Source organism: Acanthaster planci, linkage group LG17 (assembly GCF_054643075.1).
Source record: "Acanthaster planci isolate LZ-2023a linkage group LG17, COTS_SCS, whole genome shotgun sequence".
Classification (NCBI taxonomy): Eukaryota; Metazoa; Echinodermata; class Asteroidea; order Valvatida; family Acanthasteridae; genus Acanthaster; species Acanthaster planci.
Genome location: NC_141793.1, coordinates 6,555,302 through 6,577,219, shown reverse-complemented (window position 1 = coordinate 6,577,219; position 21,918 = coordinate 6,555,302). Strand labels below are relative to the sequence as shown.

The 21,918-nt window shown below is 38.5% G+C and overlaps 2 protein-coding genes across 2 annotated transcripts in view; one reads left to right on the top strand and one right to left on the bottom strand.

Annotated features, from left to right (window-relative positions):
- The window catches only part of capn7 (calpain 7), a 40,703-nt gene extending 37,044 nt beyond the window's left edge, over nt 1–3,659 (bottom strand). Inside the window, exon 1 of the mRNA XM_022253621.2 lies at nt 3,234–3,659. The gene's annotated coding sequence lies outside the window, so the exon portion shown is untranslated. The remainder of the gene's footprint in view (nt 1–3,233) is intronic.
- Nucleotides 3,660–5,715: 2,056 nt separating this feature from the next.
- LOC110989318 (3-ketoacyl-CoA thiolase B, peroxisomal-like) lies at nt 5,716–21,721 on the top strand. Its single transcript, XM_022253618.2, has 10 exons — nt 5,716–6,083; nt 7,819–7,970; nt 8,865–8,987; nt 11,767–11,868; nt 12,489–12,569; nt 13,102–13,198; nt 14,660–14,753; nt 17,530–17,765; nt 19,361–19,506; nt 20,022–21,721. The coding sequence occupies exons 1-10, from the start codon at nt 5,868–5,870 to the stop codon at nt 20,098–20,100; spliced, it is 1,326 nt and encodes a 441-aa protein (XP_022109310.2). The 5' UTR covers nt 5,716–5,867; the 3' UTR covers nt 20,101–21,721.
- The last annotated feature ends 197 nt before the right edge of the window (nt 21,722–21,918 follow it).

The following is a 21,918-nucleotide window of genomic DNA, read 5'->3' as shown; positions in this document are numbered from 1 at the left end:
TAGAGTGAATGTGTGTAAGGAGGAATCCCTCTTCAAAAACAACTATCCTTGCGATGAGAACCTCTTCAACTATGCATGTTTACTGATGGAAGTCACTGGACGCAGGTCCCCCGATACTCGAGAAGAGGCTGTCCATCTAAGAAGACACCTACAAAGAGCTTTAGCGTGATCCTGTGAATTAACACCTCATGTTCCGTCTGAACATAAAGGACTGAAAGACCCATTTCCATAAGAGCAGGACTCTGGCATGACAAATCTCGGGCAGGAAACAGAATTGAGGATCAGTGTCAGTTGTGAGATTCAGATAAATAAAGAAGGCCAATGAACAAAGAACTTTTAATACTCAACAAGAATAGGAGGATATATAGGGCTATATGAAAAAAAAAGGGAAAAAGAAAAGGTAAACGATAAACAGTTAAAGATCAAGTGAAACAAATCATCAGTATAAAATCACCTGTGGCGTATGCTGCACAAGCCCGATTTGGATTTTCATTTTCCTGTGTTTGTCAACAACCGGAACAAGGTAAACAATTTCGAAACAAATAAATATTTCTAGTAGTAACCTACTTGAAAAAGCCAAAGGACCTATCCTGTCAAAGTGCTAACCTCCACCATCCAGTCAAGACCTGATAGTTTTACTCTGAGCTCGAAAAGTAACATTTTGTACAAGTATCAACATCAATTCAAGCCATCTTTGTGATAGTTTCGATGGTTCTCATAATTATTCGTTCTTGCCGGAGATTTATAAAACACAATATTGAATATTGAGGTCTGCCATTTTTAATTTTGGATGTTTTTCGTTCGTCTTCAATAACAAAAAAAATCTAGAATGAAACGTTTTGCACATAAAAAATTATAATAGGCTAGAGTTACTTACCATACGGAAATCTACAAATGATCAAAACAAACCTTGGTTATATAGGCCTAGAAACTTTAAACTTAAGTTACAAAGTCGACACCAAAAATGGACCGCTGATAATATATAAGCTACAATCATTAATTTGTAAAGGTAATCGTGTAATGATCTCAACAAACGTTGGTTTGGTAGGAAATTTTAAGTTACAGCATTGAAATAAAAATTACCGCTGATAATAAGCTAGAGTCATTCATTTGTGTAATCATCTCAATAAACATGGGTTTATAGAAACAGTTAAACTTACAAAATCAGAACGATTCATCCTCAGCATTTTACAACAAATATCGATTTTCATTATTGAATATCGATTATGGCATCTTATTGTTCTGGTTGCAATACTCTGGATGAAAAGCAGCAATGCATTATCATATTAACTTTGTTTTTAACTTTTCGTAATAAACCTGCGCTGAAAGTGATTAGACTGTCAGATTTCGGGGAGAAACGCTTTTCCACCTTTGCGGCTCAAAATTAATTAAATTTGCAATATCTATCAAGCGTCATGAATATTTTTTAACGAGCCGAATGGCTTTGCGTTCATTTTTCAAAATTTACAGTATAACCGCAAACATGTGCCCTTCTTTACTTTAGGTGGAGTTTCAGCAATTTGTTTGACAATTGGACAGCAACAACCATCACCTTTTTACAATGATCCACTCTAAACTGTACAAGAAGTGGAATTGTTTGGATGTTGCCTTGATACTTGGGAAACTCTGCCGTTGGAGTCACACTATACCTTTTAAAATCTCCATCACTTCTTTCTTTTATTTGTGGCCATACTCTATATATCCATCGAGATTAAAACTGAAGTTGCCTGTTTTACTGCATCCTTAAAACTTTGTGTACTGAGGTATAGGAAATGGAATATTCATATACCTTTGCATCCTTAAAACTTTGTGTACTGAGGTATAGGAAATGGAATATTCATATACCTTTGTTGGTGCTTGGTATGATTTCATAACAACATCAAATTTAATGCTTGCGCAGTTGCTTGTGTTACGCTGTGTGCCCTAAATGTACATGTGGAGCCATTGCCCTTAATGAACGCTTTCTTTTGGAGTTATTTTGGGAATAAATTTCCCCGTTGTTCACAAGATTTTGTGTTTTGTTTGAATAATTTCTATTATGGCACTTGTATAAAAGCGCTTTTTACGAGATTTCATGATTACTCCCTATGATGAAATAGCGCATTTTGTTCCTTATGAACTTAGCTTTCCAGCAGTAGTCAACATTTTGTTGGTCAGTCTTAGCCAAATTCGTATCAAGTCTTGAAAACTGATGAATTGGAGGGAGGGGAATGAAATTGCAAACTTTGCATGGATAATGGAACAGTGTATCAAAAAATAAAGGTTATTCACGATGGAAAAGTAGGTCTAATATCAGGGATTTTTCTTTATTTCTCGGTGACAGCAATAGTTAGTATTTAATTGCAAGCAAAACATTACAAGTATTACAAGGATATTACTGGCCCTGCTTGTCCGGCTAAGATGCACTCAGTACTTGGGTATTTTTGAAATGTTTTCTATAATTTGTTTAACACGGCGGCGATGATCATTGAATGCCAGAGCTGCAACTCCTCCTGTCCTTCCTCTATGATCTATGGATGTAACGGGTCAAATAAACATCCTAGGCTAAACCTTAAAGGATATGCATGACCCACACATTCCATTCTAGGACTTTGTTTAATTCACTGTGAAAGTCCATGACGTTTTTGAAGTCAGTTTGAGCACCCAACCACTCGTGTGAGGAATGAGACGTCTTGTGATGTAACTTTGGATAACAAACTGATCTTCTTTCCCTGAAGCAGCAGATCGGAACCTGCAAAAGAATACGGTGAAACTCAATGCCGTTATTATTTACGGCGTGTTCATGCATTTAATTAAAGGCCTAAAACTGATTGGTTAAAAATGGTGCACAAGAGAGACAAAGAGGGAGAGGAGGAGACACACACACACACACCCCCACCCCCCCCCACACACACAGAGGATAGGTGAGGAGAGAGAATTGGGGTTTGGATTCATGTTTGGGGTCGCTTGGGATTCTTGGGATTGGGTCAACCCTCACCCCCCCCCCCCGAAAAAAAAATGATCGGGCCTTACTCCCTCCTCTAAAATCCCTGGGTCCGCCCTGGATTGAATTCAGATTTTCTACAAGTATTGTACACACATAGACCAATACCCGTACCCACGATGGTCACGGTCCCAATGATTCTTGTCACTGGAGCGTCATCACGTAAATTACGTCACATTAAAGGGTTAGCTATAAATGAACGGCTTTATACAAGGGTAACTTACTCCACACCCATTGCATAAATACTTACCGTTTCTCAATCTACGTTTTGGCCTCCACGTTGCTCTCGTCAGAGCTTTTGTCGACCTGAATCTGGCTAAACTGCCACGACGATGTATCAAATGCTTATCAAAATTACAAAATGGTGCCGATAGTCTCATTGTCGATTTTCAGCAACGCAAGAATGCAGCGTTAGTACAGCGTTATAATGCTATATTACGGCGATATAACGCCGAAAGAAGGATCGTACACAACGAATTGGCGAATAATAGCCACCGTACTATAGACAAAGCAATAATGCTTTTTAATGTTGTGCCCAAACGTGCGGTGCTCTATAGCCGCCAAATTGCGTTGCGTCGTCCCGTCGCGTCGCCCGACGCCAAGACGCACACGTGACGCCACGACGCAAGGCAAATAAGACGTGCCGGCACGACGCGACTGTTTCTACCGGTCGAGTTCGGGCGGTCCGTTCTTGACACGGGTTTCGTGTTCTCGCGCTCGAACGGTGGGAACACGACTCAAGAACACTGTTCTCGGAACAGCATCATACACCACCTCCTCGTCAGGGTTTTACACGAACACACGGAAAAACTCGTGAGATTTTGATTTTTGAACAGCTGCAAAAGTAGAGAGATGGCTTCCAAAGCCATAGACCATAGGAAGTTTTGCAAAATTATCATTAATTATTTCCTGTAACACAGAAATGAATGTTCCTGTTTATATATAAAAGAATTCAGCCCGTCCAAACCTTAAGTCTCGAATACCGTACACGGACGCCGCCATGTTGCTTGTGATAACCGGTTGTTTGTTCCCAGCGTTCGAGCGGCCGACCCGCGAACAACAAATCGAGCTGTTCGTGAACATTCGGGAACAAGCCACCCGAACTCGGCCATCATGTACGTGCAAAGGGTTGCAGTACACCAAATACGCGCCCATACAAAACAGTGCAAAATCAGATCGAAATAGCGCCGCCTGTTGACTCTCTGGAAGAGGTTGACCTCCGTTTTGTCACTGGAAACTTTGATTCAAGCTTACGGCCAGAAGGTTACTTTTCTTTTCAATGTTATGGGGGTTAGCCACGTGAATTTTTTTATTCACCTTTCCCCGAAGATACTCCTAATATAGTGGTAAAACTGCGCTCAGTTCTGAATGTAGCCGCCCGCTTCTATCCAAAATAGGCCCGTAATTTACTTGAGGCTTTTTGTGAAAGAAATATCCCGAACTGGAACTAGGGCCTATTAATGTTTGGTGTAGTGCAAACCTAGGCACACATATTATTTTTTTCCAGGACCTGTGACATAGCCTAAGTCCTCTATTGGCCTTAGTAATCAGCAGCCATTTTTAGAAAAGGTAAGGCACGACGGCACGATACAACGGATGACGACACGGCACGACGCGACAGCCTAACCCACACTATATAAAGCCATACCATGACAGGCGACGCGACGTGACGGCGGCAAGACGTGACGTCCCGATGGCACGATACGGCGGCAAGACGAGCCGGCACGAAGGGACGGCACACGAAACAACATGACGCGACGGCCAGACGGCACGACGCAATGCATTAAACACAGCATAAAAGTAACGAAAAAGGAGGCGACGCCACGACGCGATGGGACGACGCGACAGAGCTGTCGTAGTGTTGCGTCATGGCGTTGGGACGACGCGACGCAATTTTGGCGGCTATAGAATACCATAGGAACTGGCCCGGTGACAAAAGTCTCCGCGTGGAGAAAAGTCCTACTTTGTGGGCGTGGCTGCTCCGAGGGATTATACATGTATAAATGGAGTGAACAAATTTTTATGGGAACTGTTGATTCTGGCTGCACCCACGGCGCCGGTGGCTGCTATTCTCTATCAAAAACACTGAAACAAAAGCACCAAACATTTTCTTGTGAGCACTGTTTCCATTTTTGTTTTCCCCCATTGCATTCTCATTATCAGTGCACGGTATAAATCCATGATGATCAGTGCTACCCTGTCCTTCAAGTTTTTCTGGTGATGCATTGTCGCCCGGCGCCAACACAGGGGAGGGCCCAGCACTGGCCTGCTGGGCGACGAGCGAAGTCTAACAATCTCCTGCGTTTATAGGAGGAGCTTGTGTGGAAAGCTCTCTTGACAAGAGAATTATGGGGAAAAACCAGAGTTGGATATAAAATGCAACTCTAGGAAAAAAACCTAACACCACCGGCTCCACAAGCTACAGTATAGTGCATACCCGGCAAGGAATGAGACCGAGGGGTACCCCCCCAACATGTCCAATCCCTATACACATTCCAGACTATTGTTACTTAAAACATCCCCCCAAGATGTCTGAAAGGAATTCCCCAGATTCCTGCTAGACAATGACCAACACAAAGCAGGGGGGGGGTTCTCTCCGTCTCATACCTAGTACCTTGCTGCATATGCCACAAGCACCGGCCCTCGTACTTTAGGCTGTTACCTCGCTCGCGTTGATGCAGTATTTGATGAGTTTGAACAGAGGAAACTAGTCTCGGGGTAACGTGCAACAAGAGAGTAGGTAAAGGTCGACGTCGCTGATCCATTGAGATAAGCAGGACAACGTAGCCGAACTTTTACCCATTTTTATAATTGAAAATAAAAGGGACGGGTTTTGAGAGAGTTGAACATTGTCATCCCAAACACTGCCACGAAGACATCCAAAATGAATCGGCTGCAAACAATTACCGGCCATTTAGCTGTTCCACAGCTGCATACGACACAAGCGAAGATTGCCCAGAGAGAGACAGCTGCGCTGGGGGGAGCAAGTGGAGCGATGGGTTCGCTGAGGATTCCAGCCCGTGCTCCCAGGGAGGACGACGTGGTGGTGGTTTGGGCCAAACGGACGCCTATCGGTAAAGCCAAGCGGGGCTCTTTCAAGGTCAGACTCTAACGTTAGCTTGGGAAAGAGTTCCATATACGCCCTGTGCAAGAACCTAAGTAATTTCCTCAATGTTTCCTCTGCTAAATATAAAGTTTAAGGACACTTGATTGCTTTCAGATGGCTTAGTGGTCACTGCAGGGAAAATTGGAGGTGTGGAATTCTCTCCTTCATGTATATTATTTGTTACACGTACCTATGATAAACTAGTTTTTAGTTCATTTTATTTTTTATTTGGCGGTGAACTGGTTGCACCTTATTTTTTCCCAGACCTGCACTGGCACCATCGGTTTCTGACTGAATGGGTTTTTGCAAACAAGGCTTTTTTATATAATGAAAATGCACTTTTGTTTTTCAATATATGGTACATTTGCATGTACACATGTACACCATATGCACTTTCCAATTAAGCTGCATGTACCATAGGAAAGCAGACATGTAGACAAAGTGTGATGTCGTTATGGTTTAGGTCTGTGAGCCTCATTGTTATTTTAAGGGGGGGGGCTGCTGGTATTTAGGATATTTCAGTGCCTTTTTTATTTTGATGGGAATGAATATTTTCAAGTTCATGAGCAAAAGTGTCCTTTCATCCCAGGAAGAAAACCATCATGTACTGGTAACATGGATGTGTGCTCCAAAAATGCTAGAGTTTTTCATATTTCCCAGCCTAAATTTTTGCTGATTTAAGTGAACATTGTTGTGTAAGGGCAACAAAGCAATGATTATCCTTGTCTCAAAAATGTTTTCAATGAAAAATGTAGTTTCACTGTTTCTATACAAAAATGTATAAAATGATCAGCCTCTTCCCTGATTGACATAGAGCAACAGTGCCCTCAATAGTAACAGGGACATAAAATGGTTGTCTGATCGGTTTTTCTTTTTTTAAAAACCAAAATGTCACAATATTATCTCTCTTATTGTTTTAAATTGAACGTAATTGAAACAAAGGGCAGGATACATGTACATGTACATCACTTTCTTTTTTTATTCATGGCTCCGGATAATTTCTTAATGGGAAATAAATTTCAAACTTGCACTTGGTCTGATTTCACTCTTGTAAATAAATACCCTGGTAGCAATTCACAATGATAGTGTGAGTGAAGGACATGAAGATTTGTTAACTGCAAAATCTTAGTAAGTCCTGAAAAACACTCATTATGAAAGTTTAGTGCTGTCTCTGTAAATTTGTAGAAAAAAAACAATTAAGATCAGTTCACAGTCATACATGTAGGTTTACATCAATCAAAGTGAAAAAAAAAATTGGTAGGAGGGGGCCCAACGTATGATACTTGTTTATGGAAGAGGACAAAATAAACATTCCTGATCAGAATTACATAGCCTCTGGAAGATTCTTTCACATACAATATGCTAATATGCAGAATGTCATCATTAGTTATGTAGATGCTTTGACAAATTAACATTATCAATGCAAAAACATATTTTAGGCATCACAGCGTGCATACACAAAAACATATTTTAGGCATCACAGCGTACATACACGTAGCTGTGTTATACACAGTACACACATGTACTGCACACAAACTCAAAATCATCACTTTTTGTGTGTAAGTCAGTGGAACCATGGATGAAGTGAAACATTTATCTGGGAAAATATGCTTTATCAGAGAAAGTATCCACACTTTCAGAAAATGTAGAATACTAGTCAGCAAAGTATACCCAAGATCTAATTTTACATGTAACTGACCCCATGTAATTTTGTTCTTTTATTTTACAGGATACTAAGGCTGATGAACTTTTGACAGCTGTATTCAAGGCTGCCATAGAGGAAACACATATTGCTCCTACAGACATTGGAGACATTGTGGTTGGAAATTGTCTTGCTCCTGGAGGCGGGCAAGTCCTGGCCAGGATTGGTCAGCTTCTCAGGTTGGAGAACATTTATAGAGGAGTTATGAAATTGTAAAGAGGAAGACAAGCATATGATGACCGGCAGTAGTCAGTTATGAATGTGATGGTACAGCGTAGTGCGATTGTTAACCCTCATGCCAATCTACCTGTATGCCCTTGCATGTTTATGTATTTTACAGAGCATGTATCGTTAAAATGACTTCATTCATAAGGTAATCAATGGAGGATAGAATAGTGCCATTAGTATACATGCACGTAGACTTGTTGCACTCATTAATGATAATCATGAAGATGATTTATAATGTTAGAAATTTGGTGTTGGCTTGTATAGACCCTTCTCTTGTTCTCCAACATTATTACCTTCACTTTTGTGTGCAGCGAAAGTTTCTGGTCTCTATTCACTTCCTTTTTCCCCCACCACTACCAGATTTTTATTTTCTTAAATTTGCATTGTTGCAAATAATTCTGTGGTACTTTTGCTGCTATCAAAATATTCAGCAATATACACAAGTTGAAATCTATAAGGTAACAATTTCTTTGGATGAAAAATATCAGCAAAATACACACATTTATCTGCCATCTTGGAAATATCTACCGTTAAAAAAAGAACTCTTCATTCCCTTTAAAACCTGCATGGTACACCTTGACAGTGAATTGTTTTGCTTTCCTACCAAACTAGCAACATATTCCAATGTGAAATGGCAAGAGCGAGGTCTGCAGAGGGCTGGGAAAGGGCAGTTTTGTGATCGGTAAAAATAACGTTGGTAATACTGATCATGGTGATGAAATCACAGTTTATTTGTCATGAAGATGGAGGAGTAAGCATTGTGGTGAAGATTAGTATTGAGTCTTGCAGGTGAGCTTCTTGATGAAGCTGGTACCAAGAAATTCTTTTGTTTACTTTGGTTGTAGTGGAATTCCTTCAGCAGTACCCCTCAACACAGTCAACCGTCAGTGTGCCTCTGGTCTCCAGGCTTTCATGAATATTGCAGGAGGCATTAAGAATGGAGTATACGATATTGGAATCGCCTCTGGGTGTGTATTTGTCAAAACATTGAGTAGGAAGCTTTTAAAAGTCCATGGGATCATCTACCTTCCTAGCTGAGTTAACCTTAACATGAAGCATGGAGGTAATGAAATAATAAAATGTCTAGCAGAAAACAGTAATTATACATTGACCTTATATGGTTTGAAATTCATTGCTAAATGTAACCTGTCACATTGACAAAATGAAAGTAAAATCGCATCCTGCTCTTTCCTATTTTGAATGTTCAAAGTCATGTTGGAGTGGACAGTTTTTGAGTTTTGTAATATTTGGAAAGAGCAACCCATCTCGTATTAAATTCCAAATACATATGTGTATTTTGCAGGATCATCTATTTAAAATGTCATTTTCTCAGCAGTGTTGACACCAGCATTGTTTGTGCCTGGTCTGAAATGTTGAAACAATGTGTAGAACAAAGAAAGCTGCCAGAATAATGTCACTAACTTTTACCCTAAATGTTCCCTGTACATACTGTACCACTGGAAAGCTCTTTTTTCTGCTGAATTAAAAATATCAATATCTCAATTTTGAAAATGCTGACTTTCGGCTCATTTTGACTGGTCACAAATTATCCTGTCCCCATTTATTGTACAGGATCTGGTCCAGGTCACTGTGGAAATTGCTGAATGTATGCTAATGTACATGTAGGCTGAAATTGAGACAGGTTCATTGAGACTAACTGAAGGGGAGAAGATTTCCATGCCTAATATTTTAGAACGTGGCATGCACGTAAAGACATTCATTACCAGTACAAATACATGTGTGGCATTTTAAGAGATTTCTCAGCTTTTCAGCTGATTTGAGCTTTTTGTTTTGTTTTGAATTTGAGCTTTTTTGTTTTAGATTTGAGCTTTTTTTGTTTTGGATTTCATCTTTTTTGTTTTGGATTTCATCTTTTTTTGTTTTGGATTTCAGCTTTTTTGTTTTGGATTTCAGCTTTTTTGTTTTGGATTTCATCTTTTTTTGTTTTGGATTTCATCTTTTTTGTTTTGGATTTCATCTTTTTTGTTTTGGATTTCATCTTTTTTTTGTTTTGGATTTCATCTTTTTTTGTTTTGCATTTCATCTTTTTTGTTTTGGATTTCATCCTTTTTGTTTTTGGATTTAAGCTTTTTTTGTTTTTGGATTTCATCGTTTTTTGTTTTGGATTTCATCTTTTTTTGTTTTGGATTTAATCTTTTTTGTTTTGGATTTCAACTTTTTTGTTTTTGGATTTTATCTTTTTTGTTTTTGGATTTCAGCTTTTTTTGTTTTTGGATTTCATCTTTTTTGTTTTGGATTTCATCTTTTTTTGTTTTGGACTTCATCTTTTTTTGTTTTGGATTTCAACTTTTTTGTTTTTGGATTTCAGCTTTTTTTGTTTTTGGATTTCAGCTTTTTTTGTTTTGGATTTCATCTTTTTGTTTTTGGATTTCATCTTTTTTGTTTTGGATTTCAACTTTTTTGTTTTTGGATTTCCGCTTTTTTTGTTTTTGGATTTCGCCTTTTTTTCTTTTGGTTTTCCTTTTTTTGTTTTTGGATTTCATCTTTTTTGTTTTGGATTTCAACTTTTTTGTTTTTGGATTTCAGCTTTTTTTGTTTTTGGATTTCGGCTTTTTTGTTTTGGATTTCATCTTTTTGTTTTTGGATTTCATCTTTTTTGTTTTGGATTCAATTTTTTTGTTTTTGGATTTCAGCTTTTTTTGTTTTGGATTTCATCTTTTTTGTTTTGGATTTCATCTTTTTTGTTTTTGGATTTCATCTTTTTTGTTTTTGGATTTCATCTTTTTTGTTTTGGATTTCAGCTTTTTTTGTTTTGGATTTCATCTTTTTTGTTTTGGATTTTAGCTTTTTTTGTTTTGGATTTCATCTTTTTTTGTTTTGCATTTCATCTTTTTTGTTTTGGATTTCATCTTTTTTTGTTTTGGATTTCATCTTTTTTGTTTTGGATTTCATCTTTTTTGTTTTGGATTTCATCTTTTTTGTTTTGGATTTCATCTTTTTTGTTTTTGGATTTCATCTTTTTTTGTTTAGGGTTTCATCTTTTTTGTTTTGGATTTCGTCTTTTTGGTTTTGGATTTCATCTTTTTTTGTTTTGGATTTCATCATTTTTGTTTTGGATTTCAGCTTTTTGTTTTTGGATTTCATCTTTTTTGTTTTGGATTTCAGCTTTTTTGGTTTTGGATTTCAGGTTTTTTTCTCACTGACTGTGTACAAAAGTATAGGAGATTTTCACCGTTCAGCTTCTTTATGCCTTTATTCAGCTGTTTCCAGCTATCTTTTCATTGGTCAGTCTCACCCCTGTCAATCCAAATGATGGTTTGCTGTTATGGTCCTTTGAAGTTTAAGGTCACGTGCCAGCTGGCCTATGTGCAGCAGACACAATAATTTAAAAGTTTACTCCTGACCTAGGCCTGTCTCAGAAAACTTGGTACTGTGTGACTGTAAGAACGTATTTGTACCAAATTTTGTGTCAAAATGACCACAAGATGTTACTAAAAAACTCTTGAAGGCTTGGCACATGAAAACATTAACACAACAATATTGCAAAAATGTCAAGGGATCCCCCGACTCCTTTATGGTTGAAGTTGTAAATTCGATGTGAGTTGTAACAAATGATGTATTGTAGCTAGCAAGTGTCGGAAATTAAATGGAGTTGTAACAAATGATGCATTGTAGCTAGCAAGTGTGTGGATAGTGTTTTGGACATGCAATATACCTTTAGCACTACCTGCACAAATACTGTTCTTTTGAGCTGAACAGGTAAAAATTTGGTTTCTCCTCTCACAGAGTTGAGTCAATGTCCAGAATGGAGCAATCTGGAGCAGCCGAGGACCTTAACCCTAAACTGTTTGACTATGCTGAGGCAAGGGACTGCCTTATTCCTATGGGGTAAGAGGCTCAATCCATGAATCCATCTTCCTCCAGGGCCATACTCAAGTCCATCACAAGTTAAATCTTAAGTCAAATGTATACAATCCTGGTTATAGGAGCGAGGGAGAAACAATGCCTTGCTCACAATTCAGTTTGTACTTGACTTGAAACTAGATTATTTGTGGTTATTTTCAAAGGATTTCAGAGGGCTTGACCACAACACTGTCTTCCACCACCTCCCTGGCTCATATCCAATCTCTAAGCGTGGACGTTTAGAAAGCATCAAAATAGTTAGATGAATGGATATAGAACTGACATAAGAATGAATATACAGGGACGTAAATTGGAGATGACTGGAATTTGATCTACACCTACATGTACATGTACATATCATTCTGTGAAGCTGGAAGGTACAGAATGACCTATGTTGGAGTTTACATGTATGTTAGGGAAACTCACTCACATTAATGCAACAATGTGTAGTTTGTATGTGGTATAGCTTTATCCATTGTTGAGGACCAGATTGAGAATTATGTGATGTCACTCAGAAATATTCCAACTTGAGAGCCGACAAAATCCCTGAAAAGCAGTTGCCAAAAATGGCATGTGTAAAGTAACTCTTATCATTTTGATTTCAGAATAACTTCAGAAAATGTGGCTGAGCAGTTTGGAATCACTCGGGAACAACAGGACCAGATGGGCTATGACTCACAAATGAAGTGAATAAAATATATGTGTTCAATCTGTTCTTGTTAGTTATTGTCAAAAGTGTCTTCCAAAGAAGGATGTAATTTGAGTGTTTCAAAACGTAGAATCTCTTCATTTTGGGGGAGGAGTGTGTGATATGTGATAGGGTTTCAACACATGACAAACTAAATGATACGTTGTATCATTGAGACATATTTTGTGAAATACAGCACCTCAACTCCAAGGGAATCAGAGTCACTTATATCTTGGGGTTAATTCCTCAAACAAGGTATGTACATGTCATGGAGATTCCAATCACCAGTTTAAAATCACTCAAGGTGATCTGTCTGATTCTGGCATAATGACACCTTACCCTGGTTTAGAGGTTGGAATATTTGTACACAGTGATGTTTTTGTGTGTGTATCCACTTTCTACAGTGTGTGTATCTTTGTTTAGTAAACCTTGTTTTTCTAGTTAAATCCCATCAAAAGACAAGAGCCTATGTAGATGTATCAATATCCATACATTGACACGAGTATGGAATTTATGTCTGTTCTATGTAGGGCAGCACGAGCCAAGGCTCAAGGCTTGTTCAAGGATGAGATCTTGCCAGTCACAACAAAGGTTGAAGACAACGATGGGAATGAAAGAGAAATAACGGTAAATCAAAACTGATCTGGGAACACCGGCGAATGGAGGGATGGGGTTGGGAGTTCTGAAGAGAAATAACGGTAAATCAAAACTGATCTGGGAACACCGGCAAATTGAGGGATGGGGTTGGGAGTTCTGAAGAGAAATAACGGTAAATCAAAACTGATCTGGGAACACCGGCAAATGGAGGGATGGGGTTGGGAGTTCTGAAGAGAAATAACGGTAAATCAAAACTGATCTGGGAACACCAGTGAATGGAGGGATGGGGTTGGGAGTTCTGAAGAGAAATAACGGTAAATCAAAACTGATCTGGGAACACCGGTGAATGGAGGGATGGGGTTGGGAGTTCTGAAGAGAAATAACGGTAAATCAAAGCTGATCTGGGAACACCGGTGAATGGAAGGATGGGGTTGGGAGTTCTGAAGAGAAATAACGGTAAATCAAAGCTGATCTGGGAACACCGCAAATGGAGGGATGGGGTTGGGAGTTCTGAAGAGAAATAACGGTAAATCAAAACTGATCTGGGAACACCGGTGAATGGAGGGATGGGGTTGGGAGTTCTGAAGAGAAATAACGGTAAATCAAAGCTGATCTGGGAACACCGGTGAATGGAGGGTGGGGTTGGGAGTTCTGAAGAGAAATAACGGTTAATCAAAACTGATCTGGGAACAGCGGTGAATGGAGGGATGGGGTTGGGAGTTCTGAAGAGAAATAACGGTAAATCAAAGCTGATCTGGGAACACCGGTGAATGGAGGGATGGGGTTGGGAGTTCTGAAGAGAAATAACGGTAAATCAAAGCTGATCTGGGAACACCGGTGAATGGAAGGATGGGGTTGGGAGTTCTGAAGAGAAATAACGGTAAATCAAAACTGATCTGGGAACACCAGTGAATGGAGGGTGGGGTTGGGAGTTCTGAAGAGAAATAACGGTTAATCAAAACTGATCTGGGAACACCGGTGAATGGAGGGATGGGGTTGGGAGTTCTGAAGAGAAATAACGGTTAATCAAAACTGATCTGGGAACACCGGTGAATGGAGGGATGGGGTTGGGAGTTCTGAAGAGAAATAACGGTAAATCAAAACTGATCTGGGAACACCGGCGAATGGAGGGATGGGATTGGGAGTTCTGAAGAGGTTTTGGTCAGTATCAAAGATGCACTTTTATTTTGAAATTTTTTAATTCTGTCAATATTTTCCAATCATTTCCTCCAAATTGTTACTTTGCTAGATTTGAACTTTATGAAATATGAAATTAGCAAAATTATAATTGGCTCAAGAGAGATAAAGCAGCAGTGGTCATCTTTCCCCACTCAGTGGTAGGAGTTCTTGTTAATGCGTATTTTGTACCTCTGCTGTACAACTGTTGGCACTCACATCAGCATTGAGAAAAAAACAGATTCAAGCAATTCGTCCATTCTTTAGTGCACCTGTAAACATCCTAGGATAATGTCTTTTATCACATATGGTCAGGTGACTGAAGATGATGGCATCCGTCCACAGACTACATTGGCAGGACTTGCCAAATTGAGACCTGCATTTAAGAAAGGTGGCACAACAACAGCAGGTATGTGAAAGCAATTGAGAATTCTTGTCTTAAACTTGGTAACATACATGTACTATTGCAGACTACTACTATAACAAGGATTAATAAATGTCAAAAACTTTAGCTTTCCACCCTCACTTCCAAAACGTTAGTGTGAAGTAAGGTCCCTTGATATAATGATAATATCTGATATATCGATTCTGCTTTGATATCAATATGAACGATATCACTTTAACATTGAAATCGATGTATCAGAGGCACTGATCTCATGAAAATAATTATAAAGTAGTTGTCGCTACAGACAATGTCTTGTCTTGAAATAAAAGTCAGTTTTTTGTAGCCAAGATTAGCAGTCAGCAAATCTACCTTTATTCATTTATTTTCGGGCAATACAGATAAAAATTCATAGAGCACAAGATATAGAAGATTACATTACAAATAGAGAACAAGCCGTGGATTACTCAAAAGCAAAATAAATCACTATACAAGGAGCTATCCAAACAGACAAATCTCACACACAAATAATTAAGGAACAATAGAAAAACTGACAAAAAGAGAGAGAGAAAAAATATATATACATGTATATGTATAAATACATTCGTTGAATACATTTATATCAGTTACCACACCACCAAGGTACTGGGTGTTTATTTCAAAAAGGAGACAAGGGTCAGTGTCATTGTGTTTGTGCAAACAATGTAAAATAAAAGTAAACGGCTGGTATTTGTGGTGGTCAGCAATGGTTGGGAGATTAAGAATTGAAGGCATGCTGGGTCACTAAGATCTCTATTGTAACTGAAACAAGCTCTAGTGAATATCCTTTGTACATTTTCTAGGGCATTGACAAGACTGGATTGATAGGGAATCCACTCAGGAATGGCATACTCTAAGATAGGGCTACAAAGGGCAGTAAAAGGCAAACTTAGAGAGACTGAGTCTTGAGAGCAAAGTGTTCGTCTAATAAATCCAAAAATCCTAGAAGCTCTGATTACAACATTTGAAATGTGGGAATTCCAAGACAAGTCACTAGAGATTGTCATGCCAAGATACTTGTGTTGCTTTACAACTTCCAAGGCTTCCAGACCAATAAAGTGAAGACAGACAACAGGTAGATCTGTTGCGAGTAATTTGCATAACTTTGCATTTTTTTTCACATTAAGCACTTTTGATTTGCCATTTCCTTTTCACAAATCTTATAAAAGTGGTAAAAAGTAAACGGCTAAGTGGTGTTCAATGATTCCTTCCATCGTTACTTGTACATGTACAAATTCGCGTCTAATAAGCACACGGTACATTTAGCAGGGCACCCTTCCACACAAGGGAAAATGCGTACACAGACTGTAAAATACCCTTGTGTCTGGGTACCAAACCTTATTGGTTACTGCATGTGCGAGTGCAGCAGAACTTTGATGGCCAGAAGTTCGAAGACTGTTTTACATGTGGTTGTGACTTCAACACTAGTGAATTTTGCCTGGTACTTGTCTGCATGCATTTTGCATTGACACCAGGCAAAAATCGTCGAGTTGTTGAGAAATAGCCGCTGCTCAAACTTGTATGTATGATGCATCAGATTCCTGCGCAATCTCTGCATACATGCAATAGTTGGGGGTGATGTATATTCATGTAGTATTGTGGCATAGCAATATCATCGATGGTGATTGGTTGAAGGAGGAATGAGCAACTTAACCAGGGTTTGGGCAAGTAAAATTTATATTTAAATGAAGCACATCGTCAATGAAGCCGGCTACTCAGATCGTGGACTGGTCAGAGTATGCATGCCTTTGCATTCGAATATATCGTTCTGATTGCAGGTTGTTGGTGTCAGGTGCTCTTTTGTTTGGGAAAGATTAAAAAAGTTCGCTCCCGCAGACTTATTGCGTGCTGCACGGTTAGAACCAATTGGTAGGGGCCTAAGCCGCCTAACTGCAAAAGGTGTTCGGCATCACGCCTTTGGTTTTGAGCTTGAAAACATTCTTTGTAAAAATTCGATATGTCGGTATTATCAATATTGGGTCACTGATATATCAATATCGGCAATTATCTATGATCGACGGAACTTAGTGTGAAGACTTATTTACGGCTTAATAAGAGAACATTAATAATGTATGAAAATAGTGCCCTTCCATGTCTTGTTTGCATCCTCAATGATAAATCTTAGATTTATGTGGTTTTTGTTTACTTTTTGGCATGCAGTTTTACTGTTTATTGAAATTATATTAATTATACTTATAATGTTGCCGAATTTATCCTTCCATAATAAAAACCTCCTTGTATTTTTTTGTTCCAAATTTAAAACAGATGTACATTTAATTTCTTTTTTACTTGATTTTTATCTAGCTCTTATGTCACCATTGTTACTTTGTAATCTTACAATTATTGTATTGTTATTCTTTTCATTTTGTAAGTTTTAAGGTTTTTAGTTTTGTACCTTTTAAATTCTTATAGTTTTCAATGTTGTTGATCTATTTGTAAATTATTGTCCTTTGGATTGTGGATCTTAGATAATTGAATTAAATTGAATTGCAAGTAATTCCAGCATGGTGCAGTAATGTGGAAGGTGACAAAATATGCACAAATGTGATCCCCTCTGCCAAAATGAGTCACTTGTCGCCAGAGTCACTTTTTCATGACAGGCTTTTGAAAGGATCTTTGAAACAAAACCCTCAAATACCTCCGGCTATAAATACAAAGTAAAACTCCAAAGTGGCTCTGGTGACTTGAGACTCATTTTAGCAGAGTGGGTCACAAATGTAACATATGATGAAAGGTTATAAGAGTCTTCTTGTTCTGCTGACAGGGAATTCCAGTCAGGTTAGTGATGGAGCTGCAGCGATACTAGTTGCAAAGCGTTCTACAGCTGAGAGAGCTGGACTACCAATCCTTGGCTGGCTGGTGTCATTTGCCGTTGTAGGTGTACCACCAGCTGTGATGGGAATTGGACCTGCCTATGCCATACCAGAGGCATTGAAGAAAGCTGGTCTGTCAGTGGATGACATTGATGTCTTTGAGATCAATGAGGCATTTGCCAGTCAGGTTAGAGAAGTGGAAAGATTTTTTTAAAAAACATTCTCTCAATAGGAGGATCCTGTACATGAATTGCCTATCTTGTGTAATCTTTTTGTTATGTTGCTTTTTGAAGTACTCTGTAACAACTTATGAAAATTGGGACCAAGAAAAAGGAGTAGAGACTGTTTTTAATTTTAATGATGTTGAGCTGGGCAATTTGAAGAATTTGTATAGTGCATAGAGGTATTTGAAAGAATTAGTATTTTATTCGGAGTCAGTCGACTGATAGCTACAGTGAGGTTTGGCACAGACTGATCACAAAAATTGAAACTAAAAATTCCTTTTCTGTGAATTGGAAACAATTCTCAGATGCCAAAAAACACATGAAGGTTTCATTCCAAAATGAAATTTAGAGCATCGAAATATTGAGCAATATTTCCACATTTATTGATTAGTTAAAAACAAAGAGAGTGTACCAGGTCTCCTTAAATGTTGTGTTTTACTGATCTGACTCATTGAGTTATTTTTACTAAGTAAAACCCCTTTAACCACTTTCTGCTGGTTGCTTTTAAAAATGCAGTACACACATACGGGCGATTTTCAAGATGTTCATTTTTCAAAATTCTTCAAAAATTCATCATTTCTTTTAATGAACGTTTACACCCACATGTATGACCGTTTGGTGGCTACCTAAGCTGACAGGCAACCTTCATTGACTGCTGAACATTTCAGCCAGGCCTGCGGCCCTGTAAAGAGAGCCCAGAATTGTGAGGTGTTGCCTAATTTCCTTTGTCTCCAGTGAATGCGAGTGGCGTCTTTTCAAACACGGCTGGATTAGCATGCAGCGGTGCTGTGTCGCTCATCAATGGGGCCCTGGAACACTTTTTTCCACGGTGCTAATCCGCCGGCACGCTATGCCCAAAACAGTGTTATACTGTTTAAAAACAGTGACGGATTACCTTCGAAAAATGCAAGCTGAAAAATGATGGCAATTCCCAGCCGCAGGTCTTTTGTTCCGAGTATTGTCGTTACATGGACCAACTCTTTTGTCGCATTTCGGGCACCCTGGCTCTGCGTATAAACCCAGGGTGCTCAAAACGCGGTTCCCCAGCAGCAAGAGGTTAAACTGGTTGGAGGTAACCATGAGAGAGTGAACTTCATAGGACTAAAATGGTGCTTATCTTGTTTTAGAAATAAATCTTCGTACAGAATCCTTCAGGTTTTCTTTTAATAATATACACAGAAATATTTTTTTCTTTCTAGTTCGGCCAATTGCCTGAGAGCATATTGAAATCATGTTTTGTGAAATCAAAGAGGCAGTGTATTCATTTGTTGAGTTTCAGCTGATTTTAGTGTTTGTGCTCAATATGCTACTTGTTTTATTATTTTATTACAAAAAATGGTTGTTACAGAAGAAGAAAAAAATGTAATTTCAAAAATTATCTTTTAAGAAATCATAAAACTTATTTTGGTAAATGAGTATCAAACTGCAATTAGGCTTTGAGATGAGCTACTGCCCTGGCCTCTAGACTGATAGCCTGCTAAAACTTCTCGTACAGTTTGATTTTTTTTAATCTAGAATATTTGTGTACATGACTGTGATAATCCTTTCTTCTTGACAGGCTACTTACTGTGTGAAGAAGTTGGGTATTCCCATGGAAAAGGTCAATCCCCTGGGAGGAGCCATAGCCCTAGGACATCCCTTGGGGTGTACAGGCGCACGCCAGGTGGCAACACTTCTCCATGAACTCAAACGCAGGGGCAGACGGTAAGGCAAATGCAATCATTTTCTCCCTTTTTCGGGCACACATTCTATCACAAGGCGTGGGTTGTGGTAGCCATTGCAGTATTTGTACTTTAGTTCTTTCTCTCAGGCAGCAGTGAATGTATGGTGCTTGTCAAATATCAATAAAAAAGGACAAAATCCAATGAAATGTTGATGGGTGCATTTTAATGAGATAAATAAAAGGATATGTTACAGTAGTTGTGTAGTTCACCAACATTGTTTTTATTGTGCATTTTTACGGTATGGATGTTGAGGAATATCCAACTGATTGATGTCCATGTACAAAGGGACAGATATTGTACCTAACCACTATATGGGTATGAAGACTGCAGTACTTCAGAATTTTGAACACCAACGAGGTATCTTCAGACAAATGAAATGTATTTCTACTTTGACCGGGTTTGTTACACATGGTCACAACTTGTGGAGTTGCTCCCCGTGTACAGCATCAAACTGTCAGTTAATATTGATTTTGAAATATTTCCTTGCCTTTACAGAGCGTATGGTATTGTGTCTATGTGTGTTGGCACTGGTATGGGGGCAGCTGCTGTTTTCTATCACCCAGGCCCACAGTAATCCATGGGTAACAGTACAAGTCTAGTGAAGGAAACCACAGCAAGCCACAGCTAAATGCAGAAGTGCTGTTTTTATGCACTAATAAAATGTACGGAAAAGAAAAACAACAAAAAAGGCAATTTCCTTTGATTGCATGGACAATTTTGTAAGTTGGTATTTTCTTTCCAATTAGTCTGAAATGTTTTCATTTACAATTCAATGTACTTGTGCTTTGTATACATGTACATGTATGGTTGTTATTGTGGGCACCCAAAGCAGTGTGACAACTCAAAAGTCCTGTTGGTTTTCTAACAGTATGATGCTCGGTAGTTGCCAGTGATAGAGAGATGATTAATTGCAGTATGCTGCCTTGATTTGAATCAATTCAGACTTACATTGCTCTTCCCAAGTCAGCCATCCCACATACACGGTCGTTGCGCTCGGCCACTCACATATAACGCCCTCATTTTATAGCTTTTCCATGACAGCGTCGATGGTGTCAGTGTCCAAGATTGTACATGTGTCACCAGTCAGTAAGTCCAACTTGACTGATAAGCCAATCAGACCTGTCATCGATGGTACATGTATGTAGTTATTCAAAATTGCATATGAATGACATGATGTTGCATAATGTGTACGGAATTTCCACCAATCAAAGTAGGTCAGACTTGGCATTTCCACCAATCAAAGTACCGGTAGCTCAGACTTGGCATTTCCGCCAATCAAAGTAGGTCAGACTTGGCATTTCCACCAATCAAAGTAGGTCAGACTTGGCATTTCCACCAATCAAAGTAGGTCAGACTTGGCATTTCCACCAATCAAAGTAGGTCAGACTTGGCATTTCCACCAAAGTTGTCAGACTTGTAGACTCCTTCATTCTCCTAAGTTTGTGAAGTTGAAGGGATTCTTTCAGGAGATAGCCTACCAAAAACCTTAAAGTCACTATATTTGTTAGTATTGCTTCAGAGCTTGAGCATGTTAGTATTGCTTCAGAGCTTGAGCATGTTAGTATTGCTTCAGAGCTTAAACGCCTTGGCATATTTCATATGATAAAATGTAAATCATTGTTTGAGATTGTTTACCAATTGAGTATTTTAATGCAAATCATTATTCTGAACATTTAAAGGAGAGAATAGGGGATTTTTTGTGGGCGGGGGAAAATAGGATCTTTTTGTTCAGTTTGGGGTTACAATGAATGGAAGAAACATTAAATTTATGATGTTTTTGAAAAGGTTATGTATTTATTGTTATTTTTAAACACTTCATGTGAACTCAAATGTTTTGTATTTCTGTAACCCTTTAATGAAGATGAAAACTAACAATCCAAAATACAACACCTCTTCATTTTAAATGGTGGAATGTCATCTTGTATGCATGATACATGAAATGGGTAATCAACGATACAATTGTGTAGAAGTTTTCATTTGGTTTTATTTCAAGCAGCTGCAAACTGCCTACATATTTTAAAAGCATCACATATTTGATTATGATTTTATGTTTATACTTGTGTATACAATTGGAATTAATGAAATTCGATATTCAACCTGAATTTGTGTTCTTCACATTTCAGATAATTTATATAAATTTACATTTTTTTACTCCTTGTATGGATACCATTTTGACCAATAAAATGATTAAAATATTTGCTCAGTTTCCGTGTAACTGTTTGTACACTCTGAATAACCATAAAATATACAGATGTAGTATATATTTTCACTTTCTACTACTAAGTTGCTAAACCCACACAAGGCATTCTACTCTCTTGATAGGTTATGTGTAGAATTCCTAAGAACACGAGCATTTTGTTTTGGATGAACGTGTCCACTGCGCAGTATCAAA

What these genes read in the sequence shown, in the direction of transcription:
- LOC110989318 (XM_022253618.2), top strand. Translation starts at nt 5,868, where the DNA reads ATGAATCGGCTGCAAACAATTACCGGCCATTTAGCTGTTCCACAGCTG. An exon ending in AGGATTGGTCAGCTTCTCAG is followed by an intron (nt 7,971 to 8,864) that starts GTTGGAGAACAT and finishes CTTTGGTTGTAG; the next exon opens with TGGAATTCCTTCAGCAGTAC. An exon ending in GGCTATGACTCACAAATGAA is followed by an intron (nt 12,570 to 13,101) that starts GTGAATAAAATA and finishes TGTTCTATGTAG; the next exon opens with GGCAGCACGAGCCAAGGCTC.